The 27,862-nt window shown below is 47.8% G+C and overlaps 1 protein-coding gene across 1 annotated transcript; it reads left to right on the top strand.

Annotated features, from left to right (window-relative positions):
• The first annotated feature begins 3,283 nt into the window (after positions 1–3,283).
• Positions 3,284–15,787, top strand: FOXF2 (forkhead box F2). The gene is made up of 2 exons (XM_063129754.1): positions 3,284–4,336; positions 15,304–15,787. The coding sequence occupies exons 1-2, from the start codon at positions 3,340–3,342 to the stop codon at positions 15,468–15,470; spliced, it is 1,164 nt and encodes a 387-aa protein (XP_062985824.1). The 5' UTR covers positions 3,284–3,339; the 3' UTR covers positions 15,471–15,787.
• Positions 15,788–27,862: the final 12,075 nt, after the last annotated feature.

The raw sequence follows: 27,862 nt of genomic DNA, 5'->3' as shown, positions 1-27,862 counted from the left end.
CACTTGGGCTCCGTGGGTGGTATAAGCCAGGCAGAGGGTTGATGATGGAAAAAGCCTGCTTCCACTCAACTCCAGGTCACTGTCTGGGACCAGCGGCAGCCCCTCCTCTCCCTTCCTTCTCTCCCCCCTCCCCAAAGGCAGCACAGAGCAGCACCTCACCAGCGCCTAACCCGAGGTGGCCAACCTGGGTCTGGGCTGTACCATTTCAGGCGGAGCACGTGTGTGTGAGGGTGGGGGGAGAGACCCCCATCTCAAACCTAAATAAACAAATAAATAGCTATTACTCCATTGGCTTGCCAGAAAGAAAGCTCCTCTCACCGGCAACTAGTTTCCCCCTCCCCCCTCTCCCTACGGGTAAAATCCAACGTAAATCCTACTAAGAGTAGACCCATTGAATTGAATGGGACTTAGATTAATCACGAATATCCTAAATCCCGGGCATTTCAATGGGTCTACTCTAAGTAGGATTTACCTTGGATTTTACCTTATATGCAGAGAATCCTTGTGTGTGGGAGCTTTTGACGCGAGAGTCAATAATCACCTGCAGTCTGAAAGCGGTTCAGCCCTAGAAGCCAGATCTCCAGGTACAAGGTGTTGTTTGGACCAATACCTTCCGACAATCTCTTTCCCTCTCCCTCGCTGCTCTTCCTTTCATTTGTAGCCTTCTGTGAGGATCAGAATGGAGAGAGGATTTGGTTTGGAACTAGAAGGAAACATGCAAGTTTAAAGCATTGGAGGCTGGTGGCTCCAATGTCAGTGGGGCTGTAAATCCGTTCTGGGTTTCAGTCAGAAACAGTCGGAACTGTAATGGGGTTATCCAAGGTGCTGGACCTTATCCCAAAATAGGTTCAGCACTGTGGATAGCTCCTTCAATGTTCTGTCGGTTCTGACGGAAACTCAGAGTGGATTCACAACCCCACGTGACATCGACACACCAACCTCCACTGTTTTAAAGCCCAGTTCCATTCCTGAATCACCTTGGGCCAGTCGCTCCTAGACTCGGTTGCCTCCATCTGTAAAATAGTAATAAACAGGGACAATTACTTCATGTGACGGGACAATGCTTTGACATGATGAAACTGTGGATAAACACTCCCTATAGGGCCTTGGGGGAGGATCAGTAAAATGAAACTTCCAAAACCTTTTGCTGCGGCAAACAAAAAACACCTACCTATAAAAACGATAATACACAAAGACTTGGCTCCAAACTTAGTCATATTTAGAGCAGACCCGTTGTTTTAAATCCCACTATAGGTCTACAGCTGGCTGGGGAATGCTGGGAGTCGTAGGACTTTTTCCCCCCCGTCTAAGCATGTATATGATTGCATCCTTAGTCTGGATAGGACCCAATGCCCTCTTCAAGTCTTCTCTTGTTCCTTCCTCCGTTGACCCCTGGCTGATCGGACTGTATTTTGACATGAATTCATTAGCTCCTGGCCAAGGCTGGGCAGGAGCAAATAGGTCTTCATTGGGTATTAAGTTTGCCTAGGAGCAACTCTCTCGGGGATCTTTGCACAGACTGCCAATAGCATCACGGCTGTCTCCGAGTTCCTACAAAGAGGATTGTGCAAGGTACAAAGAGAACTGAAATGGGATTAATGGAAGAGCCTGCACGCCCAGGTTTGTTGCGAGAACAACAGAGATCGAATTGGTAAAAACATTTTAAAAGTGCTTTAAGTAATGAGGAGCAGAACTGGGCTCCAATTTCTGATGCTAAAAGGGAGGAAAATGCAGGTACTGCTGCAGAAGACCTCTTCGGCTTTTCTAAAAAAATCTAGCGCGCACATACACACACGCACGCACGCACGCACGCGCGCGCACACACACACACACACACACACACACACACACACACACATACATGAGACCCACTGGAAGCAAGTCCGATGAGTTTCGTTAGAAAATCCCTCCATTCTGCAAGAAAGATAGGTGTAAGCCTATGCGGCAGGGTCTTGCTTTTTACTGTGTTATCTGTACAGCACCATGTACATTGATGGTGCTATATAAATAAATAATAATAATAATAATAATAATAATAATAATAATAATAATAATGTGCCCGGATGTGCTTCTGACGCTCAGGCCTACTGAACGGAATGGACACCTCTGTTGATGCCGACAGACATGCGCGCCCTAGCCTGGGGTCCCTAGAGCCAAGGGTGCTTTTAGGATCTTGGCAATCTCAGTGTGTCCTAAACCGCATTCCCGGGGTCGGGCTGTGAACCTATCATCCTGGGGGAGACTTTCCACTTGGCCTTTTCAAGTGGGTTAGGGCTGCACACTTCAGTAAATATAGAAGAAGCCACTGCGAGCCATCGGATTGATCTCCGAGGACCTGCGCTGGGAAGGCATCCCATTGATTGCTGCGGGGATTGCACCCTGGTGCGTGTGCGATCCCCGAGCCGCTTGGAGGGCCAAGGCGGGAGGCTGTGCTGCGAGCGCTTTAAAATCCGAAGACCGGGCTGGGGTGGAGATTGGATGTCACTCCCCGAAGAGGCACAGACACGCGCGCGCGCGCTTGGAAGCACGCCTTCAACCTCGGGAGCCTAATTCTTCCTGAAAGAGGGAGGAATCCCAAAGCATGCCTTCGAGCATCTCGCCGAGCTGGCTGGCCGTGGCGGGGGAAAGAAAAGGAGAGGGGGATCCGCGCGTTACCTTCGGAGTCTGGTGCCGGGCGTGCGGCTGGGGAGGCTTAACAACTTGTCTCAGGGCAATTTGATGGATGGTGGAATTGCGTGTGCTGAGGATGGCAGCCAGAGGGATCTGGAGCCTCCGCGGGCAGCCCGCAGGCCTGGAGGCGGGGGTGGACAGAGGCCAGCTGGAGCCGCGCTGCGCCCTGCCCCGCCCCCTGCCCCCGCCCCCTCCCTCCTCTTCCCCTGGGCTGCTTTTTTGGGATAGAGTCAATGGGGAAGGCGATTCAGGGAAAGGGGAGGGGGGAATCCTTCGCGCAGGCGGCAGATTTCAAGCCCCGATAGGCGTCCGCGCGTTCTGTTTGGCTGCGCAGCCCCATACGCAAAAGCGGCCGTGGGGGGGGGGGGTCATGGATTTCCTCCTCTTTAAAGGCTTCAGGATGGCCACCAGGCGGGGGGCAGAGAGCGGAGCCGGAGAGCCAGAGAGAACTGAAGGCTCCTGAGTCGGGGGAGGAGGAGGAGAGGAGGAGGAGGAGGAGGAGGAGGGGGGGGTCAGACAGAGGAAAGAGAGGGAGGGAGAGAGGGGGCGCTATGCTTGTGTGAAACAGCCAGAGCGAGAGGGAGAGTGGCTTGCGCAAGGACGGAAGGAGGGATGCTCCGGGCGCCGCTTCCAGACCGCTGAGGAGGTGGCCCAGGAGGAGCAGCCTCCATGAGCTCCGAGATCGGGGCCCCGGTGCCTCGCAGCCCGGCCTTGATGAGCCAGCCGCCGCCGCCGCCGCCGCCGCCGCCCTCGGCCCTGGAGTCGTCCAGCAACAGCAGCAGCCACGCCAGCAGCACCAGCAGCAGCGGCAGCAGCAGCGCGGCGTCCACGTCCGCGCCGTCCAAAGCCAAGAAAGCCAGCTCGGGGCTGCGGCGCCCGGAGAAGCCGCCCTACTCGTACATCGCGCTGATCGTGATGGCCATCCAGAGCTCGCCGTCGAAGCGGCTGACGCTGAGCGAGATCTACCAGTTCCTGCAGGCCCGCTTCCCCTTCTTCCGCGGCGCCTACCAGGGCTGGAAGAACTCGGTGCGCCACAACCTCTCGCTCAACGAGTGCTTCATCAAGCTGCCCAAGGGCCTGGGCCGGCCCGGCAAGGGCCACTACTGGACAATCGACCCAGCCAGCGAGTTCATGTTCGAGGAAGGCTCCTTCCGACGGCGCCCGCGGGGCTTCCGAAGGAAATGCCAGGCGCTCAAGCCCACCATGTACCACCGCATGGTCAACGGGCTGGGCTTCCTCCCGCAGGGCTTCGACTTCCAGGCGCCGCCAGCCGCCCCCCTGGGCTGCCACCCCAACGGCTACAACCCCCTGGACGTGATGCAGGCGGGCGCCGCCTACGAGGCCCACCACGTCCCGCACATGTCGCCCAACCCAGGCTCCACTTACATGGCCAGCTGCCCGGTCCCGTCCAACGGCGCCGACTACGGGCCCGACAGCAGCAGCAGCCCCGTGCCCTCCTCGCCGGCCATGGCCAGCGCCATCGAGTGCCACTCGCCCTACGGCAGCCCCGCGGGACACTGGACCTCCTCGGCGGCCTCGCCCTATCTCAAGCAGCAGGCCCTGCCGCCGCCCGCCGCCGCTGCCCCCGCGGGCCTCCACTCCGGAGTGGCCTCTTACTCGCTGGAGCAAAGCTACCTGCACCAAAATGGCAGGGAAGACCTCTCAGGTACCGAAGCGACCCCACCCACCCTCGTCACACCCCGCCCTACCCTACCTTCTTGCAAGGAGAATATATATATATATATATATATATATATATATATATATATATATATATATATATATATTCAGTGCACCCTTCCTGGGATCGGATGGGGAGTCCACCCATGGATGCCCAGAACTTCCCAATAAGGGTCGGCTTGCGGTCGTAAGTGAGTTCGGGCAGAAGAAGTTGGGGGGAAAGTCCCCTTAGATTTATAACTTAATATAAATTGATATATGAGAGTCCCGACGGGTTTATATAGCTCGCTTATATTGATCATAGCATCATTCCCTTCGCCTCGATTGCCTTGCTTGAGATCCTACCCTAGAGTTGTGATGCTAAGCCCACTTAGCTGGAAGTGAGCTCCACACAAATCAAAGGGATGAAGTTGCAAGTGGATTTATATGTTAAAGCGGGGAGGGGGGGTGTCAAACCAAACAGCTGAGCAGATGGGAACTATGCGTCCACCCGCACCGAGGAAACAGTCGCCTCCTAATGGGGCAACTTAGTCGCACCGTAGCTAGTCTAGAGCTGAATCAGGGCCGTTCTCTTGAAAGTCAATGCTCTTGATCGCCTTGGCAGGTGAGGGTGAGGATTGCAGACGAGGAAGCCATTTGACAGAGGGCCAACTTGAAAATATATATTGCAATCAAGGGGAACAAAGGAGTAACCGTGCAATCCTATGCACGTCTACTCATTAGTAGGTCTTACTGACTCAATGGGACTTACTCCCAGGTAAGTGTGCATCGGATTGCACTGCAAGGTGCTTAAAGCCTTGCGATGGGATCAGGCCAATAACGGTATCCCTCCGGGTGCCACGTTCTCCCGCAGGCACTTTCAAGGTAAGCAAGGGTTCCAATCCCCTTTAGAAACGACGAGCATAGCATCGGGGGACAGCAATTGCTCCTGTGAATCAGTCATAAGCATTAATGCGTAGACATAGAATCATAGAATAGAATCATAGAATAGTAGAGTTGGAAGGGGCCTATAAGGCCATCGAGCCCAAAACCCCACCACCACCCGGCTCAATGCAGGAATAGTCTGGTTTGTGATGCTGTGCGCGTTTGCATGGTAGCAAATGGAATCAATAGGACTTACTCCAATAGAAGATGTTTGTTTACACGGAGTCGTATCCAATGTTAGTCCTTCTTAGAGTACATTGTTAAAATGAATGGTTCTTAAGGTAGTCATGATTAGCTTAAATCCCATTCATTTCAATGGGTCTACTCTAAGTAGGACTAATATTACATACAACCCGTAGGCCAGCGGTCAAGTCTGAGTTTATTGCAGTATTTAAGATCTCGATCGGCAGAGGCGAGTTGGTTGTTGTTGTTGTTGTTGTTGTTGTTGTTGTTGTTAAAACGGGCTGAGGATGTTGAGGGGAAAGAGGGAGGGGGTTTGACCTCAGCTTCTAAAAGCGAGATCCCTGGCAGAAAAGTGGCAATATTTGAGGGTATCTGGCTGCAGTCCTAAGAACGCCCAGGCGTTCAGTGAAATCAAGTTGATATCGACCCATCTCATATCTTTAGATTGTAGTAGATGACATAGTAGATTAAATTCCTCTTGAAGCTACGGGGTTTTCAGAGCAATCGCCCGAGACCAGTGGTCTGCTCGCTCCTAAAAGCGAAATCTTGGGTAGATTTTTTTTTAAAAAAAAAAAGTCGACGGGGGTGGGAAGAGACACAATAAATCGCTCCACTCGCTCAGGTTAAGTTGTAGCTGTCAGATAACGCTGCCCCAATAACAAGCCGCGATGTTCGGTCTCCTTGGTGTTTTGTCTGAAAACACCAGCTTTGACGTGTGAAAACAAAAGCTGCTTCCAGGGGGGAAAATAGACCTATTGTTCAGAGAGGAGTAGAACTGCAATCGGGCCGTGTGGTCTGGTGGTCTGGAAGAGAGAGACAGGGAGAGAGAGAGGGAGATTCTTTTTTAAAAAAAAAAAAAAAGGAGGAGAGAATGAATATAGCCCCAGGTCATCCTTGCGACTGTGCCTTAATAAAACCAGCTTCAAGTTGTTCAGTAGAATGCCGGGTCAGTAAAGATCAACAACGTCGACTTCGGATTTTTGTTATCTTGTTTCACTGTTGATCAAAACCTTATTTAAATTCTCTCACTCCCGCCCACCCCCCTCTTGCTCAGCCTTTCTTAGCGAGCAGGCTAACACAGCACCCAGGAGTTTTCTAGGCAGAAAAACTTAATTACTCCAGAGTTTTTAGGATTTTTAGGTCGAGATTAAAGTACAGAGAGTTCTCCCACCCCCACGGCTCTCTTCTAAAGTATTACTAGGGGATTTCTTGATCTTGTTTATTATGATCAATCAAAGGCTACAATTCTAAGCACATGCTTACTTATAAGTAATTCCCACTGTGTTCAATGGGGCTTGCGTCTCAGGTGCGTAGGGCTGCTAAACTCAGTGGGACATTGTGGGCTGCCGTCCTAAATACCCTTCCAACGGAGTAAGCCCATAGAACACAGCGAGGCTTATTTCCAAGTAAGCATGCAGAGGGTTGTTCTGTTCATCTCAAATAAACGCTCCTAGGGTGAGGTTTTTGAAGACTTGTGGTGGCAATCTTAAATACACTTAGGCCGTTTCTACACCTACCTTTTTTTTTCCAGGGATCATCCCGGGATGTCCCTGTACATGTAAATGACACACAAGGGATCCCGGTAGCAGGCGGGGACGATCCCTCCATGTTCCTGGGATAATCCTTAGGTGTAGAAAGGGCCTCTGAGCTTAGAAGTCATTCCCATTCAATTCTATAGGACTTACTTTCGAGTAAACGTATCACGTCGGAGAGTTTATCCCACTGTCATTTTTACTCCCTCTCCTTCTTCGGTGAGAATGCTGGCGGCACTTTTAGGTCCTTCGCTGGGGACATGGAAATCACGTGCTTAGCAGTGCAATCCTATACATGTCATCTCAGAAGTAAACCCTTCTGAGATGACATGTATGGGGCTTATTTCTAGGTGAGTGTATGCACACTTACTTGGGAGTAAGAGGAAGCCCCATTGAACTTCTGAGTAAACATGTGATTGCGCTGAAATAAGTGAAAATTACCTAACTTTGGCTGGATCGTGTCCCCTAAAAAAAAAATCCGTTGCAAAGCATTTAGTAAATATTACAGGATACAGCTTTATCATTCGGCGGAAGTTCCTTTATAAAAACTTTTCTCAGTGGAGAAAACATAACAAATCGCAAACTAATTGAAAAAAGGGGGGTGAAATATTATCTGCCTACCCCCGAGGGATGCAGAAAGGGAGGGGGGAGCCTTTCGGAATTTCTTTCAAAATGCAAAAGAAGGTGCTAACATGAGACTCGGGCTATTTCTATAACTGGAAGGAACTGCTGTTTTCCTCTCTTCGCAGTATGTTGCTTTAAAAAACAAAATATAGAAAATCTGGGTGGAAGAGACCGAGCGGAGAAAATAAGGCACTGAAATGGGTAAAAGATGTTGGACTCTTACGGGGGAAATTTTCCAAATAGCCCTTTTAAACGTGGGTCTCGGAGGTTAACTAAACAAAGACAGTCTGGGCTGGACCACACCGAAGGGGATTGGAGCTTGACTTAACCCAGATGAGAGCGAGGTCTTGTTCAATTTTATGGGAATTTCAACAAGTAACAAATACAGACGACCTTGTCCACTGCCTCAGTTTTCTTGTCGGCGACCTGTTGTCAATCATCGTGAGTCCTTCTCTCGCTCCCCCCCCCTCCCATCTTCACCACCCCCAATCGCTTTCTTTTTTAGCTTGGGATTTGAAAACTAGAGTCCTTCCGTGGTGGAAATTATTTCTGAATGATCTCTGGGAAGCTTCTTCCTTTTCTTTTCTTTTTTAAATGTCGAGAAAGGGAATAGAGTTGGGTGAAACTGACGAGGTCAAGGTCCCCCAAGCGAAGCACCGCGTAGGAGGGCAATTAATATAGAGAGAAGGTGGTTTCAAACCAGGGCTTCGACCTTGTTTGGTTTTTCTGCATCGCCCAACGCTTTAATTCTGACCTAAGAACAGCTCGACCACTAACTTTACTGGGAGGGAGAATGCGCGGAGGGAAAGTCCGCCGGGTGTAAAATAGGACTTCTCATAACTTCTCAGTAATGCCCCGGGAGAGAAGAGGATAGCCGCAAAGCACACGGTCTCCCCTCACACACCCCTTTAACCTCAGTCCAGGGCCTACATCCCAACACAGCAAATTATATTAGCTCTTCCCTTGATTTGTAAAAGATCTGCATCCATGATCAAAATAATCCAACCAGTACCTGGATATAAACAGGTTAAGGAGAAGAGGTGAGTGTTGATCTTGCTGTTCTTTTGCTCCTACCTCGATATTATTTGCCCCTAAATTTTGGCACTTTGGATATTGCGGAGAGAAAAGGCGCAACCCACGATGCAATTCGCCGCCACCCCCATCCCAAACGCCTTTCTTCGGAAGTGCTGACCCCAACCCAGATTCCAGGTGTTGTAAGATTCGAAGTTCTGTTGGCTGCAAACCAAGGCTGAGGTTTTCTTTTCCCTGCTCGGGCTTCTGAGAGCCAGGGAAGGCGATGGGGTTGAACTTAGGCAGCTTAACTGCGTGCAGCAGGACTGCAGGCCTAATCAGGTCTCTTCCACACGCTGCAATCCGCCGAACAGACTGGTAAACGCTGCTAAAGCAAGGGCAGAGGAATTTCATAAAAGTTTTCCGGGTGAGGGGTAAGCATTTCATCTTGGGCTGCAAACCTATGGCCACTTACCTGGGAGTAAGACCCATTGAATTAAATTGGAGTAGAGATTGATAGGATTGCTCTGCAAGAATCAAAACCACACACACAGCGAGCGAGCGAGCGAGAGAGAGAGAGAGAGAGAGAGGGAGGGAGAGAGAGAGAGAGTGTTTAAAGGGGTGGGATGAGAGATAGTGGAAGAGAAATCTACTTCTAGAAGTGGCCAGGAGGAATAAATGCCTCCCTTTTGATATTATAGGACTGGAGGGATGTTGTGGGACTGGAGGGCAGATTATTTTTGGACTACAGCTCCAGCATTCTTGGCCATGCTGGTTGGGTCTGATGGGAGTTGAAGTCCAAAACATCTGGAGGGTAACAGGTTGGGGGAGGCTGGGATAGCCCGATCTAGCTCTACTTTAAAACAAAAAAAACCCAAACAACACCCCAAAACATAAACAAGAAAGCGAAAGGAGGAAAAAAAAAACAGAGCTCTAAAAACATTTCCTTGGAAGTAAACAGCCCAATCCTTTTAATTTTACTGGGAAGAAAAGTCCCCCAATGTTCAAGGAGATTTAGTGCAATTCCATGCATGTCTACTCAGAAGCAAGCCCTATTAAATACAGTAGGATTTAATGCCAAGAAAATTAGTATAGGACCGGCAGCGGGCAGCGTTAAAAGCAAGGGCTAGACTTGAGAGTTTTACCCAGATTTGGCAGGTCTATACAACAACAACCACCACCCCGAAGGTGAAATGAAGTTTCCGAGAAACAAGGCACCAGGGGAGCAAGAGCTGGGAGGGCAGAAGATGTGTCCGTGAGAGCCTTCTCGCACTGGAAGCAAATCACGTCGGAGTAAATGTAAGCAGAAACAGGGTCACCTCGATCAGTGGCCCTTTACATTCAAGGAAACGCGTCTAGGATCGGGATCATACATGAGTCCACCGGCTTGAATTCCTGGCAGTCCACGGCGCGGTCCCAGTCAAGAGCCATAAGCCAGGCGTTCTCAGGGTCTCCGCCCCGCGCGGAATACCCGGTGCGGAGGCGTCGCTCTTGTACGAGCCGAAAGAGCAGCAATTTCGGTCCCAGTTGATTTTTATCGGTCCATAAAGCCCCATCAAATCAGGCACGGTTTAGCGCCGCGGAGATGCTAAACCCCGGCCTCTTTGGAGCCTTCAGCTCGCCCGCCCTCCCCACGGAAGGCCGAGCGAGATTGGAAACAGAGGTCGCTTCTCTCGGAGGCTTAAGCCGGGGAGGGAAGGAGAAAAGAGGAGGGGGGGAGCCGGACATTTTTCGCACACTGTTAAACCGAGCCGAACTGATTGAATCAGGGCTGCAATAAAGAGCGCCGGTTTCATTATGAGCATACCAGGCGGGTTATTAGAAAGGCGGAGGAAATCCAGCAAAATAATCGCTTTTACCCAAAGGGAGCGCTCCGGGGTGAGCAAAGGGGCAGCAGGCGGAGAGCAGGAAGAGGCGGCAGGAGCGCTTTAACCACTACTCCGCACGCCCCCGCGGGATCACAAGGCAGGTCTTGGAGGAGGGGACTCGTTAAAAAAAAAATCAAGAAGGTTACCCACTCTCCACTCTTGTTGTCCACTCTCCATTCCACCCCCGCCGCCGCCCCCCACACGCAAATTCCCGGACATTTCCTTTCGAATTGCAAGATCTTCGCTTAAACAGCTTGGGGTTTAAAACGCGCAGATATTGAGGGGAGAGGGCGTGGATCCATGCGTAGCCGTTGTTTTCGGAGCCTTGCGCCCTTTTACATCAGGGGTGGGAGACCGCAGGCGAAACAAGAGGGGCTGAGGCTTAACATGACAATCCTATGCATGTTTACTCATAAGTAAGTGCCTATAGGGTTGCAGCCTCTACCTGTTTAAAGCCCTACAAGTCCCAGCATCCCCCAGCCAGCATCAAGGGGATGCTGGGGTCTCCTTGGAAGTCGTGTTCCCTGCCCAGGACATTTTAGCTGGGGGTGGGGAGGAGCCCCCCCCCCCGAACTGATCGCAGGCCGATTCCGGTTGGTTTTACTTAACAGAAAAAGAAGGCTACTGTACAAATGCCCAGAGGGTCTTCGTCATCTCTAAGGCCTATGGCGGTTTTGTTCTTCCAAAGCCTTGGCTGCCCAACCACGCTTCTGGCTTGAAGCGCCTGCTAGCTTGAAAGAAAGAAGCCTAGGAACTCACGTATCTGACCACTTTGAGCTTTATCACACCAGCGTTATACTGCGCAATCACTGCGAATTGCGGGCAAAGGACTGAGCTGGATCTCCAAGCGCTGTGGCTGGAGCCACAGTTTATCTGCCCGAGCCCTTGTGGATAAATTTCGAAGCAATCCCGTTGACTTAAATGGCACTTACTAGGGTTAAGTTCGTGTGCACCGGCTGGCAATTTCCATGTCCTTGTTAGTTCCTTTACTGCCCAATCCTGTACATGTCTACTGAGAAGTAAATCCCATTGAATTTAATGGAATTTACTCCTAGGTAAGTGTGTACAGCCTTAATTGGCCACGTATTTGCTTGGAGGCTAGTCTACACATTCAGGAAGCACCCTAAGTGTAGCGAGAAATCCTCATTAAAATCGATGGGCCTTTCATATGTGGTGTTGAGGATCCGGATGTATAGTCAAGTAAATCCAGTTTGCTTTAACTTGGTTGTGGGTTGTGTTCCTTTTGCGGCACATGCTCAGCTATGGCAGTGGCACTGAGGCCGTTGTGTTGCTGCGTACCCTCTTCCGCACTTCATCCTAACGCATAAACATATTCTATATTGCAAACGCCTCGAGAGCCCAAATCTTGGAAAGTGGGGGGGTCGACTTTTCCCAAGCCATCACCTGACTGATCTGAGACATTCTGTGGAGACCCTGCCCCAGTGAAAAAGATTATGGATAGAGGCGATTCTGCCCCTCCGATCCCTTCGAAAATGCAATGCAATGGACTACACTGACCTCAAGCACCCTAGTTTGAAAGGAAGTGTCTTTGATATCAACAGGGCTTACTTCGAAGAATCAGGATGTAAAATCCTGTCGCCTTTTCCCAATCTGTGTTACCGCAGGTGGCAACCCAAGCTTATCTGCAATAAATGAAATACAATTACATATCATTAGTTTATAACTTGGGCGGTGGTGGAAATCCGCCGGAATCCAGAGAGATTAAGTGAGGATCTACTTTTATAATAGGGCCTGAAACATGGCTTCTATTTCTGCATTTTATCTGGCAATGGTGAATAATCCCAGGAATGCGAGGCTTTTCAGCCCTAAGAAGGTTTTCGGGACCATATTTATGCTATAATTGGATTCCAAATGGTTTTAGGCTGCATTAGTTCTTGCTTTTGTGTTGTAAACCGCCTTGGAAACCACAATTGAAAAGGCGGTCCAGAGATGCCACAACTAAATGAATATCATTCTGTCCGAAATTTCTCCAGGACAAGTGAGAGCAGGAAAACCTCTGCACGTTTCCATACCACGCATTAAAAACCAAGGGGCATGACTTCGACATAATTGTTAGGATTGGGATCTCAATCAGTGTACACAGATCCACACTGCGGATCTCGCCTACAGGCTGAGAGCGCCTAGAAGTAAAATGATCAAGGTCTATAGAACTTAATTTGCTAACGTAGCCATCCTATACAACCGTTGATTAGCATGTCCTCCGAACTCAGCCCAACTGATTCCAGTGAGAGAGTATCTGTCTGTGGCTGCAAGCAAGCCCAATTCATCCAAAGCAACCATAGACACAATAGAATTGCGGCCTTCCTGGGCGATATGTCCCATTGACTTCCTTAGAACCTACTTCCGAGTAAACCTGGAACTAATGGAATTATAAAGTAACTGGATCTTTCCCTAAGATTCTACCACACTCTTGCCCCCCCCAAAAAAAACGTTTTGGCCTACAACTCCCAGCATTCTTGACCAATTATCATACTTCCTGGGACTGACGGGAGCTGAAGTCCAAAACATCTCATGCATACCGAGTTGGCAAAGGATGTTCTAGAACTTAGGCGAGGGCTGCTGGCAGAATTCCACCCCATTGCTCATTGGTAATAAATCATCCCCCACCTTCCAGTTTTTTTCGGCTTATGAGTGCAGAGGCACTGAGATGATTGACAAGTACCTGGCACTGGTTTTTAATCTGAGTTGCCGGTCGTATACATGCTTACCTGGGAGTAACACAACCTAAAAATATAGGTGTCTTCTCAGTAAACTTGTATAAAATTGTGCTACAAATGTACTTCTAGAGCAACGCTATGTTTGTTTACTGGTCCAGTGGAGCTGGGATCCTTAATTTAAATGCCACTAAGTATAAAGTCAGAGCAAGCATGAGACCAAGGCCTTAGCTAGACCTAAGGTTTATCCTGGGATCGTCCCTACCTGCTCCTGGGATATCCTGTGTGTCATTTACATGAACAGGGATGACCTGGGGACAATCCCGGGATAAACCTTAGGTCTAGCTAAGGCCCAAGGTTCAGCACTTTTTAAAGCGCTTTGTTTTCAGTAGGGAAGGTTTAAGCAGGTGACCAACTTCCTATCAGTTCCATTGGACTTAGGTCGACTGACTTCCAAGTAAACATGTATTCTGGCTGAACCAAAGTATTTAACTCTGGCCAGATCCTACCCTGGGTTTCTTGCTATTTCACCCAGAATAATCCTTCTCTCTCCCTCCCACTTCCCACCATGACCACAACATGTCTGCCTATGGTGATAAAAAAACAACCCCAAACAAGTCAGAAACATTTCATTGCCTCTATGGGAAAAGTCAGCCATGGATTCCTATGGGGCGTCCTCTCCTTTAAAGACTTGGGGCTCATCTACACCAAGCAGGACATTGCACTATGAAAGTGGTATGAAAGCCGTATATAAAAGGCAGGAGCCACACTACTGCTTTACAGCTGTATTGCCATGCAGTGACAACTGTTGGGGCCTATTGACAAATACCATATATTGCTTTCATACCACTTTCATAGTGGAATATTCTGTTTGGTGTAGATGTGTCATGGGCCCCAACAGTTGTCAGTGCACTTCAGTCGGTGCACTGCAGTACACTTCAATAAAGCTGTAAAGCAGTGGTGTGGCTCCTGCCTTTTACAGACCGCTTTCGTAGTGGAATATCCTGCTTGGTGTAGATGAGACCTTGGATTGTAGACTTTTGATTACATTTATAGGCTGCCTTTCTGCCAAGAAACTCAAGACAGCATATAGAATTGTCACCACGACCACCAAATTATCCCAGGGGTAGAATTCTAAGTGGCCAGACCCACCTCGTTATTTAAAAGGCTGGACACAGCCTGCCTAGTTATTATTACATGCGGTCTCAGTATTTACTGTATTTTCTGGCGTATAAGACTACTTTTTAACCCAGGGAAATCTTCTCAAAAGTTGGGGGTCGTCTTATACGCCCAGTATAAGATGCCTTTTTAACCCAGGAAGATCTTCTCAAAAGTTGGGGGTCGTCTTATACGCCCAGTAACAGAAAACAATAGAAACATTTAGACAATGCAATTTCAATTTATTTTTTATTTTAAACAAAAGATCCTATACGTGTCTACTCAGAAAAAAGTCCAATTAACTTCACTTGGGCTTACTTCCAGGTAAATGGGAAGCGCATTGTAGTCTATCCTGCAATCCAGAGTGCCTCGGATTTTGTTGCTGCTGCTGCCCTACATTTCTTTGGCTCGCCTTTGTCTTGATCTGGGTGTTTTAGCATTGAACGATGCCCTCTCCCCGCCCCCCCCCAGGACCCCAATTTGACGATTTGCCTGGGGTTCAATGTCTGGTTTAATGAAGAGTAAGCAACCAAGTCAGGGAAGGATGTTAGCTGGGCGAGGGGTGGGGTGGGGGGAGTCCCTTCTTCTAGTTTTAGAATTCAGTGGAGGCTGGTGGCTCCGATTTCTTTGGGGCTTTGAATCCACTCCAGGTTTCAGTCAGAACCAGCCAAACAAAAACTCCAAAGGAGCCTTGGATAGCTCCTTTAGAGTTCCGGCTGGTTCTGATTGAAACCCAGAATGGATTTGCCTCCCACCAAAATCGGAGTCACCAGCCTCCGCTGTTAGACTTCCACCAAGGTGTTTTAATCGCGACAAGCCTGTGAGGTAGGCCCGGGGGTGGGGGAGAGATCGTGACCTGCCGAAGTGAGAGCTGGGTGTTTCAAGCCAGGGGCCCTTTCCCGGTCCAAGCCATCCTTACCCGGGCCCCCGTTTTGAGCTGCTTGTGGGCTCACTCGCGCTTTCTCGCTTCCTCCGCAGTGGGGCTGCCTCGCTACCAGCATCACCCTTCGCCGGTGTGCGACCGGAAGGATTTCGTCCTCAATTTCAACGGCATCTCTTCCTTCCACCCGTCCGCCAGCGGCTCCTACTACCACCACCACCACCACCAAAGCGTCTGTCAAGACATCAAGCCCTGTGTGATGTGAACCACGGACTTGTCCGCCTTATCGACAGAAGGGGGGAGGGGGGGTTTCGAAAGATTCGCTCCAACCACACCCGGCAGGCGAACACGCGCGGAAGACGCCAACCACCTACTGGCACTCTGCGCAAACATCCGTCAGTAAGTACAGTGCACCAGTCACGTAAGCAAAGCTACATAAGGAAGCAGCACCGAGTGGAGTTTCTCCCCCCCCCACGCACGCACACACGTTCACTACACACGCGTGTTCTGCTTTGATCTTGTGAAACGCGCTCTTCAGCAGGCTTCCTCGGAAGCAAGTCCCCTGCCTGAGTTCAACGGACTTAGGAGCTCATGGAAATACGCGCAGGGCGTTGCAGCACCACCCTGCTCAGGGTCCCTCGGAACCAAAGGCCCACGCACGGCAGCCCGATCCTATGCATGCGTCTACTCGGAAGTAAGTTCCGTAAATTATAGTGCTGTTGGCAGCCTTGGTCTTGCGAAAGTTCGAGGCTGTAACCCTGGAAGCGAATTAACAAGAGAGAAAGCCTCCTTGAACTTAAGGGGGGGGGCGGTTTTTCTTCTGAGGAAAGCCTGCTTAGGGTCGTGAGCTGCGTCTACAGGCCAAGCGATGCATACACAGCCGGGTTTATTTGTATATGTCTTCCGGAGAAAGGGGCGAACTCGGTTACTGCAGCGCCAGCCAAGTTCATAAGAAATCAGCTATATCCCTTTGATATCCAAGATGGGGAAGCAGATTATATTTTTATTTTAATATTTCTTATGACCTACTCTAAAAATAAATAAATAAATAAAACGAGTTGTAGCTGGATTTAATCATACATAGAGGAGACCCATTGAAATTGGTGGGACTTCAATTGAAATCGCATTCATTTCCATGAGTCTTCTGTAAGTACATCTGGATTCACCCATAGTAACTTTTTGACAAACAACAGCTTGGGCCAGAGTTTGCCAGCTTTTTGGTTACACAGAGCTCTTCCTTTAAATAAATAAATAAACAAACAAAATGGCCATCTTTTGCACTCGAAGACTTCCCCGTGTAACTCAGGCATTTTGCTGAAGGTGAAGCAACAAATACCACCCCTTTACTAAAGTCAAAGTGCATCATACCCAAAGCCAGGCAATTTATTTTGGCCTATGAGGCAGGGGGAAAAAACACCTACAACCACCTCTCCCTATAACTGGTATTAAAAATGCAAGAACACATCAAATAACTAACCATTTGCCTTCCTTTAATGCCATTCAAAATTTGCTGCCTTTAACGGTAGTGCCTAGGGCCGCCCCTGGTGTAATGCAAAAACAATCTGCAGCCAGCGAGTTAGACCCAGGCTAGGATCCAGGTAAACTTTTAGTGCACAATCCTATATTTGTTTAAGATGAGGGAAAGTCCTACAACTCCCAGGATTCCTCAGCCAACAATACTGGGAGTTTCGTAGGACTTTCCTCCCTGTCTAAACGTGCATAGGATTATGCCCTTGAAGTCCCATTTCATTTGGATGGGAGAGATTTGAGAGCATGCGCTTTATGGCCCAAACTCATGCATATTTACCAGAAAGTAAGCCCTGCTGAGTTCAAAGATTTCCAGCGTGGTAGCTGTGTATTGGACTGTGGCAGCAGAAACAACAAAGAGTCTTGTGGCACTTAAAATGCTAGCATATTTATTATGGCATAAGCTTTCTTTTCTCTTTACATAGGTTTGCAACCAAACTCTCCCACTAAAAGCAATGGGACGTAAAAGTGCTTCCATTTAATTGGATCGTACCCCTAACTTTAAAAAAGAAAAAAAGGGGTGTATTTGTATTTCTAGTATGGAAAGAGCCATTTGTTGAGATACTGTAAAATATTATTTAAAAAAAAAAATAGAAAACTGGCCAGTGTAGCAAAATGTCCTACATTCCCCTGCAACTCCCCACCTCCAAGGTTTTCTCTCTTGCTGTTGTGGTTTCAGTGTTAAATGGTTACTCCTTTCAATGTGCCATACATGAAGTCAACTCAACAGCAACAACCAGTATTAAGAAGCATTGTTTTAGATTTTGAAGTGTGTGTAGCTTTCAAGGAAGTTCCCGAATTTGGTTCCTTCGTTTGTTTTATTTTCAAATGTTACAACAATACCACGTTTGGAGTTAGTTTCCTTTCTTTTCCTTTCTTTTTTATTTTTTAAAGAAGTGTTTATATCACAGTCTTAAAAAAAAAAAGTATTTGAATAAAACTCGTGTATACTCACACACTATCGCTTTTAAACCGGAGAGTATAATTTGCACTTATGTATAACGTTTGTCGGTTTGTCAAAATATTGTGATGTACAAAGTTGTTGGGGTGGGTATGGTTTGTTTTTGTTTTTCAATAAAATGTATATGGCAAGTGCGCATTTCCTTTCCCTGGTGAAGATATACCGAAACCAAAATCCCCTGGGTATTACATACTAAAACGTAAGAGGAAAAGTCCAAAGCGAAGGTGGAAAAGTGGAGGCGGGTCCATGAGGTTGTTTGATTACTTTACTCATATCTTACTCATAGTCTACACATAGTTTCTCTTAATGTTTTGTTGTTTGAGAAGATATAAGTAGTAAATGGGACATATTGGCAGATAAGCAAAAAAAACCGCTCTGTTTCCGTGATGCAGTGAGATACTTTTAGACTCTGGACTTAATGGGTTGGATCCAGACTTAGATCATAGTTGCAGTAGTTCCACTGATTTCAGTGGGTTTACTCTAAGGTTGACTAAGTCTGGATCCCACCCAGAAGTCTAATTTTCGTCCCCCACCCCACCCCCTTCCTCCATGGCAATGTGCATTACTTGACTTCCTTCAATCTGTGGCAAGCTAGTCCTGCTGTGTTTGGGGGCCCACCTGCTGATTCTCCTGAGTGGGGCTCTGGAATTCTGCCCCAAGGTCCTACCCTGAGGACACCACTGCTGCCTATAAAAAGGCTGCGATTTTCCTCCCACTCCACTTTCAACACTTGTTTTATAACGTTTCTCTCAGATGCACCCCTGAAAATTCCCCAGCCCGCCCTTATCTGCATTCATTCAATAAGGGGAAATACTCTCTTCCACTCCCAACCCCTTAGGCGAGAGAAATTTCTGGCCGGGTACACAGCGTGAGTTTATACGCCAAGTAAACCATGGTACAGAAAATTATTTGAACACCATTATCTATTTGCATGACAATTTTAGCAGATTGCGAAGTCACTCCATAGGTAGCAGTTATAGCTGTATCTACTTCTTGCTCACCACTCACTCTTGTCCTGTGAGAGATTATCTTCCTTTATTTGCCAGTGTGAGTAAATTGCAAGTCCATTTGGGAAGCCGAGGAGAAGACGGGGCCCAGGAGGAAGAACAGCTCCCCAAATCCAGTTGCGCATCCTGTGAATTTTACTGCGCAGCATCGACTTATAGACCCAGGAACCGTTTCCCTTGGGCATCCTCCTACCTCGGGTTAAATATGTGTTAGGTCTCCCATTTAAGCAGGCAGATGTCCCAATTAGCCCCTACTAAGAGTAGAGGAAATCCCTGGAAGTTTATCATCAATGGCCAATCCTTGTGAACTTGAAATGGATCCTCGGTGCGTAGAGACAATTTGCCTTGGGACCACAGCCCTTCCCTGTTGCTTGTGAGCGTTCTGAAGGCGACTGATCCAGCAAGGCCAGGCCTGTGCAGCTCACTGGGCTGAAATCCTATAGTCATGCGGGAGTCAGCCCCAATGAATTCAATAGGACTTACTTTTGAGTAGACATGCCGATCGCTCTGTGTATCACTAAATGTAAGGTTCAATTCCCCAGTCCTAATCAAGAGAGCTGGTGTGTGTGTGTGTGTGTGTGTGTGTGTATTATCTCAGTCGTGATAGTTTTAAAGAAAGCAAGAACTGATGCAATACATATTTAAAGCACAAGGGCAGGATCTATACTACTGCTTATAATGGTTATGACAACTGTTCAGGCCCAGGACACATTACTTATACCGTTTTCATAACGTTTTTGAAGTGTTATAGTGTAAGTAAAGCAGCAATAAAGCACTGTTGCTTTTTATCAAACCGATGACTTTCTCTGAAAATTGAATCTTCATGGCTGTCTTCGGAGCAAAGCAAATGCATCTACCCGACCCTTCCTGAGCTCCCCCAGCCTACTATAGATGTGTTGGACTAGAACCCCCATCATCCCCAGCCAGCATGGGTGTTTTATTTATTGGTTTGCTTATCTATTAATAATGCTTGTATACTGCTTGATGGAACAAAATTTCTAAGCGGTTTACATGCAGTTGCAGTCATCAGAACAGAAGAAGAGTCATGCTGGGTCAGACCAAAGCCTTCTGCTCCCATAGAGGCCACCCAGATGCTCCAATGGAAGCCCACAAGCAGGAGGACGGGAGCATAACAGCACCTTCCTGCTAATGTTTCTTAGCAAATAGATATTCAGGCCAGAGCTACACCTTGAGTCAAATCACTACAACCCCATCATGGTAATGCTATATCCCTCTTGCACGTTTATACCTTGCAGGACACACAGTTGTTGCGGTATTTTGGATAAAGTGGAACAATAAGCAGGAAGTAACAGTATATGGAATGTGTAATGTGCCCCAACAGTTATCAGTGCACTTCAGTAATGCTATAAAGCAGTAGTGTAGATCTAGCCTCAGCGGTATGCTGCCTCTGCTTCTGGAGGTATAGTATTTATTTATTTATTTAGTTATTTAGTTATTACATTTTTATACCACCCAATAGCCGAAGCTCTCTGGGTGGTTCACAAAAATAGGCATTGCCTAATCCTCCATGAATTTCTTTAATCCCCTTTTAAAGCCATCCATGTCGGTGGCTATCACCGGTAGTCCATAACATCTGGAGGGCCCCAGGCTGAGGAAGAATGGAGAAACTGATCAAGGTTTCAATCCAGTTCCTTTTTTCTGCCCTAGAATCGCGCCTAGCTGCGGGTTTAAATCCAAACGTCCTTTCACCCATTCTGAAGGCACCTCGCATTCATTTCAGTGGACATGTGCAAGAGATCTCGTGTTTGCCCGTTGCATCGCCGGGTAGGAATGCCCCCTCCCCCCCCACACACACACTGAAGGAAACCAGCGCTAAATTGAAGGGCCCTGGTATAAGAAGCGCCTTCCTTCACAGCACGCTGAGGAAGCCAACAGAGCCATGGACTAACCATTGGGCTTTCCTACCAGAGTTCCTAGAAAACGAGCTGCTGATTGGGTGGAAATGGATTTGGAGCGATTCGCGATGGATTGTGTCCGTGATCGCCCTACTAAGTAACCCCCTTCTTGTTTAATGCAAGCATTTTTCATGCACAATACAGTAACTCCGTCGACCCAAGAAGAAGAAGAAGAAGAAGAAGAAGAAGAAGAAGAAGAAGAAGAAGAAGAAGAAGAAGAAGAAGAAGAAGAAGAAGAAGAAATAATAGTAGTAATAATAATAATAATAATAATAGCCGTTTCTTATTTAAAATGGGACACTACATCGATCTTGCATTTCCAAACAATAAAGCAGGGAGTGCATTTGCACATAATCTTTCCTTTCTTTCTTTTTTTAAAAATCTCCATTTTCATATTTATATGCAAACACGCCGTTCCTCGGACTTGGGGGCCTGCTGTACATTATAAAGTCAGTTTCAGAGTAGGCTTCGACCACAGTGCTGTGTTTACATTCTTTTCAAGGCAAGCCTGCATGGACGTAATTTATAACCTAAACACTCGAACGTAACTTGTTTATATAGAGAATGACAAGACCTCAAAGACCGAAAAACTGAAGTTGCCCAACCGAGAGCTCCTGCGAAGCTCCACTGCCCCCTAGCGGACCGATAGGACTTCTGGGCTAAGTTCGCAAAAAACTTCACGGCAGTAAATCCCAACATGTCTGGAAGCGAGACCAAAGGGAGTCAATGGCATCTACTGTAGAGAAACCATGCAGAGCGTCAGGTTGGTAAAGAAAGGGATAAATTTAACTGGAGGAGTGTTTTAAAGCGTTATTTATTTATTTATTTATTTATTTATTTTGCTGTAGTTGCAGACTTCTTTTTTCAACCATGACAGGTCACAAAGCGGTTCACAATAATAAAACCAGATGTAGAGGCAGACTGAGGCCTTAGCTAGACCTAAGGTTTATCCCGGGATCGTTCCTGTCCGCTCCCGGGATATCTTGTGTGTCAGTTACATGAACAGGGCTGACCCCGGGACAATCCCAGGATAAACCTTAGGTCTAGCTAAGGCCCATGTAGGCTTCCCCACCACCACCACCACCACACACACACACACACACACACACACCAGTTCGAGATTCAGCATATCAGGTGCTGTCCGTGGTTTCATGTGGATGGTGGTATCCACAAAGGGGGGTTACTTGAAGGAGAAATTGCTTTCAGATTCTTCTCCCCTGTTATTGTTCCGGTTATTGTTTCTCCCTTAAGCAGATGGTGTCAATGGCCACCATACCTTAGAGCTCTGAGACAGTGGCTGTTGGACACACCAGGGAGACACTGGAGAACCAAGTCCTCCTGCTGGTCTTGATGCTGCCTCAGATGGTCTACAGAAGGGACCATGGGGATCTAGCCCCCACTCCTTAGAAAAAAGATGCCTAAAATACCCTAAGGGGGAAGATTGACCCAAGACATTTTGCTGCCTGAGGCAAAGGACAAGGTGGCACCTCCCCCATTCAATGGATAGATGACAACTGGACTGGCAGTTCAGTCCTAAACATTGCTGAAGGGACATCCTCCTCCACTGCACCTGAGGGGAGGAGGTGACTTTAGGGGGCACAGGGCAAGCCACATTGCACATACAGCTCTGTCCTGCAACAGCTCACGACCATGACTCATTAAACTGCAGTTTCTGCTGCCTGAGGCAGCTGCCTCACTCTGTCTAATGGTAGGGCCGGCTCTGTTGTGGTGGATTGGCATCCTGACCAGGACTGGCATCCAACTTTTGAGGCTCCTGGCTCTGTTCTGCTGAAAGGTGGTGGTGGCAAAGGATGTGTGTGTGCCTGCCACCAGGGCTACTGCTGCCCCCCAAACAGATGGCATCAATGGCTCCCACCCTTAGAACTCTCAGAGGTAATGACTGGTGGCATGGATGGTGGGAGAGAGGGAGAGTGGTGTATGAAATTCTCTCCCCAGTCCTCCAGATGGTGTTATTTCCTTCCAGGTCTGCACCAATAGTCAAGGGGAACAAGTCCCCTCCCTTCCCTTACATTATTTCAGCCCTTCTGGGCTCCCAGTCTCCAGATGGCCACACCCCTTTCCCCCTGACCACACCCTTTCCCCTGACTGTTGATCATTTGGTGCTTTTCCAGTTTTGAATGTTATTTCCCCATGCAAAATGCCTCTCCTAAGGTTTACTTAGTAGCGGTAAGAGTTCTAAGCTAAAACTATTTTTGCCCCAGCCCCTTTTGCCTCTGTGCCCATCCCCACCACCTCTGGGATGTGGTCCCCAAGAGCTTGTCCAAAATGGAATCTGGCCCTCAGGCTGAAAGAGGTTCCCCATCCCTGGCTTATACTAGTAGCAACCATATATCTCAGTCTCTTTAGAGATGGGCATCCTCCTCACCCAGGCTGATGTCCAAGTGCTGTGGCTCCTGGCCCTACTCTACCACAAATGGTGGTGGTGGCAAAAGGGGGGTTACTGGAGAGGGCAGGTGCCTTCAGAATGCTGTCTCCACTCCTCCAATTGTTCCCAGTGCCAACACTGCTGCTCTGATTCACTCCTCCCCAACCTGGTCCCCTCCACTTCTCCAAGTGTTCTTGGTGCCAATGGCCATGCTGGCTAGGAATTATGGGACTTGTACTCCAATACCTTTGAAGGATGCCAAATTGGGGAAGGCTGCTTTAATAAGATAGTATCAATGGCTCTCTTGAACTTGAATGGGAGGGGGAGGGGGCCTTTGCCATTCCTCCTTCCTCCTGCAGACCCTGGGCCTCCTGACAGCTGCTTGTGAGAGCTGGGGGATCCTCTGGAGCAGCATGAGATGTGATGCAAGGGAAGAGGAAACCAGCCAGGATGGCCTCCCCACCCTCTTCCTGATCTTGGTGCCTTCCATGAATGGAAGGAGTCCTTCCATTCATGGCACGGCCAATCTGGATCCAGCCCATAGAAAATCTGGCCATTGAGCAAGCACATGTATCCCTGCCAAGTCATAGAAAGAACCTTCAAACAATATCTTTATTACATCAGACAACATACAAGTTGACAGAGTCAGCTCCAGTTCTAGCAGCCAAGCCCACAGAGGAAGCCAGAGGCTGAATAATGGTTCTCTCTTCACCCAGACATCATTATTCTATATATTCTGATAAATCAACAGATACACAATTCTGCTGAGAAGTAGAGCCAGCAATTTCTGAAAAATGGGCACACTTTCAATTTGGGCAGAACTTATGATTAGGCAGAACAAAGAGTTTCCTGTAGCTCAAAACTCACATGAATACAACTCGCGGCGAATAAATGATACCTAATAGTTTATGAAAGCCCAGGCCACAAAATGAGAATGATAACCTAATCCTATGCATGTATACTCAGATGCAAGTCCTACTATGCTTACTCCAGTAATGTTGTGTAGAGGCACACTATTAGTTGCACTTAAAAAGAAGATGTTCTACACATGTCTTATTTCTTGGGGGGGGGGAACATAACCACCTTTAAAAAAGAGCAGAAAATACAAGATAAGAAGCACAACACCGAATGATCAAGCACAAAACCTCTCCAATATGTTTGCGTCCTTCTCCTATACATTGTATATACATTGTTTATACAGTGTCACTTATGCTGCTTCTGTCGCTCTCATTTTCTTTGAAATACTTACTTTCAAAGAGCACTACCTACAAGTTCTACTAAAATAAGCCCCACTGATGTGTGCTTTTGCAGAGATCCCAGTTATTTCAATGGGGCATCAGCTAGAGAACGTCCTGGTGCATTGGGACCTCAGATTCCTGTATAGCAACATGAACAAGTGTATCTAAACCACCAACAGCAATAATAATAATAATAATAATAATAATAATAATAATAATAATAATTTATTTCTTACCTGCCTCTCCACTTTGATCAAGGCCGGGAACAACAATAAGTGATAAAACACATAAAACTGAATTAAAACATAATATACATTGTTAAAAACATCCTAAACAATCTTAAAACATTCTAAAAACACCTTAAAATTCCACTGGATAGGCCTGCTGGAAGAAATCAGTCTTTATAGCTTTCTTGAATGCTATATTGCTGCACACATGCGAAAAGGTGGCTGCATGATCCCAAATTCGGTATCAGAACATGGAACGGACTGCAGATGAGCACCTTCAAGGCATTGTAGCTACTCCCCATATCAGCACAAATCAAGGTGTGTGACATTTGGTAGCAGCTTCCTTTCATGGGATTACCATAGCTAGGTAACATAAGAGCAGCCTTTCTCCAAACTGGTGCCCTCCAGATGTTTGGGGCTACAATCCCCAGCATTCCAGACCATTGGCCCCTGCTGGCTGGGGATGGTGGTTGAAGTCCAAACCTGGATGGTACCAGGCTGGGGAAGGCTGCACAACAGGAGCTATTTTATTTTATTCTTGCATTTCAATCATAAGATGCCAAAGTAGCTAAAAGCAGGAGAGTTTCTCAGAGGTCCTTATCCTAGCTAATGTCATCATTCCCTCTAATAGCAAACTTGGGTCACAGAATTCCCATCAGTTTGAAAGAGGCAATGGTTTCAACATAACTGGTGGGGGGGGGCTCCCTAAGTGCGTGCGTATGTGTGTATGTGTGTGTGCGCGCACACACACACACACACACACACACACACAAGGACCTGTTTTGCTTCCAGGATGTATGGGATATCGAGGAGTCCATCAGCGTAGGGTGAGAAGAGGGAACTGCTAAGCCCTAAACAGTTTATGGTAAGTATCCAGGAGCAGGGAGATTAGAGCTGGGGAGGATGCATGATATGAGATTAAAGAAACTCCTCTCACTACAGTATATAGCAGCCTTCTCCAACCTGGTGCCCTCTTACAACTTCCATCATCTCCATCACCACTGGAGAAAGGAAGGAAGGAAGAGGGGACTCCTTTTCCCTTTCCCACTCTCTAAATCCACCTCCATCCCGCTATATAGCTATAGGTTTGCCAGCTTCAAACCTGAGCCCTTTACTACTTTATAGCACAGAGGTGTAAGAAAGAAAGAAAAGGGGTTACCTTTCCCACTCCTGAAACACACATACACACACACATACACAGGCACAGGCAAAACAGCACAACAACACTCCTGTTCCAGGAGCACTCTGTTAGAGGCTGAGGGTACATTGTAATATTTTGATGCATGTCCCACTTGAACTTTTGCACCTACATTTCATCTACACTTCAACAGATAGATGAAATGGAAGTCTCCAAAGAACCTCTGGGACCTGAGTGTCCAAAGCTCCAGAATCAGAGCTTTCAAACAAGGAGGTGAGAAGTTTCAAGGACTAGTGGCTACTGATATGCACACCAACCATAAGTGAAATCCATAGGCTCCTTCTTCTTGCAGATGCGTGGCAAGGAAGGGACAGAACAGCTGTTGCCACCTGCTGTTGGAGTGGGAGGATCTGTTAGCCCTTTCCTCTGGCAGCAAAAGGAATCATGCCCTCCCGGAAGCAAGAAGTCTGGGGTGGGAGAGAATCTGTAAGCAACAAAGCCCTTCTCTCACACAGCAGGGAGAACCTGACTTCCCACACAGAAGGAAGCCAGACCCTAGTGACCAAGCAGGAAGTCTAGACAGAAAGGAAACCAAGCTTCTCAGATCAGCCTCTTCTTCCTGAGTGAGAAAAGGAACTCTATGTCAACATGCAACGCTGTCTGCACACGCACATGTGTGGATGGACATGTGCATGAATGGATCTGAGTATCTACTATATGTACTTATCACACAGCGCATAGTTAAACTATAGAATCCCCTACAAGATGTAGTGATGGCCACCCCTTTGGGCCATTTTAAAAGGGGATTAGACATATTCAAGGAGGATATGGCTGGCCAATGTGTTCTAGTCATGATGGCTATAGTGCAGGGTATTAGAATGTTGGACTGTTGAATGTTGGACTCAGGAGATCCAGGTTCTAGTCCACACTGGATCTTGAAGCTCACTTGGCCTGTTCAGATGACGCTTCAGGCTCTGTGGTTAGTGAAACTGTGGTTTTCTGGGATTAACATTAACCTTAAGCCATGCTGTCTGCCAATGGCGGATCAAACCCTGTGACTCACAGTCAGTGCATTTACTAAACAATTAAGGCTGCCTTCTTATGCACATATAACTAGGGAGTGATTCCCGCTGACGGGGCGTACAGGCTGCGAGTGTTCTTGTTATGGGAAACAGCTCTGCGGCGAACGGAAAGGTAAAACTAACTCAGCTGTTCAGTTCCAAAGGGTCTGAACATGTCAGGCTTCCCCGATCCTTGATTTCAAAATCGATACAAGCAAATTATTCCTTCCTCGACAAAATAGAGCGGGCGCCTGGCTGTTTAGCTGCGCTGTGATCTGAAGGGTGAGGGAGGCATCGGGAAGGGGCGTCAAACGCGGAACTCTCCAAGTCACGCTGAAACGTAAGAACATCAGGAGAGCCCTGCTGGATCAGGCCAAGGGTCCATCTAGTCCAGCCCTCTGTTCACACAGGGGCCAACCAGCTGTAGACCAGGGAACAACAAAGCAGGACATAGCGCAACAGCACCCTCCCACCCATGTTCCCCAGCAACTGGTGCACACAAGCCTTAAGTGGCCCCAGGGAAGCTGGAGGAGAGAGGCTTCCCCAATAATCATCTCAGGTCATGGGATGCTTTAGGGTGGATTCCTGCCTTGAGCAGGGGGTTGGACTTGATGGCCTTGTAGGCCCCTTCCAACTCTGCTATTCTATGATTCTATGATTCTAAGCCATGGTTAGAGTCACTAACCTGCTGCAGACGGTCTGACTGTGGTTAGTGAGTAAGCAGGGTTTAGCAAAACACACAAAACCCCTTAAACTCTGCTGCTTAACCAAAAGCCTTAACCAGCAGAGTTCAAGGTGTCTTCTGAACAGGCCCAACATGATTTTGGACCAATCATTCACTTTTAACCTAACCTACCTCACAAGGTTGTTGTGAGGATAAAATGTTGAGAAGGAGGACTATGTAAGCTGCCTTGGGTTCCTTGCAAGATAAAAAAAAGGCTGGATATAAATATAAATGTCATAATAAATAAATATTACCTCCAGGATCAGAGGCAGTATGCCTCTGTATAGTACTTGCTGGGCCACACGACCTATTGCACTTATGTCCTGCATCTGGGCTTCCCATGAGCATGAGGTTGGCCAGTGCGGGAACAGAATGCTGGACTAGATAGGCCTTTGGTCTGGTGCACCATGGCTCTCCTTATATTCTAATCCCCTGCTTGCTGTGAGAACACAGGCAGGTAGGATTAGGGCAA

The sequence above is a fragment of the Elgaria multicarinata genome, chromosome 7 (genome assembly GCF_023053635.1).
Source record: "Elgaria multicarinata webbii isolate HBS135686 ecotype San Diego chromosome 7, rElgMul1.1.pri, whole genome shotgun sequence".
Classification (NCBI taxonomy): Eukaryota; Metazoa; Chordata; class Lepidosauria; order Squamata; family Anguidae; genus Elgaria; species Elgaria multicarinata.
This window is presented reverse-complemented; position numbering and strand designations above follow the sequence as displayed.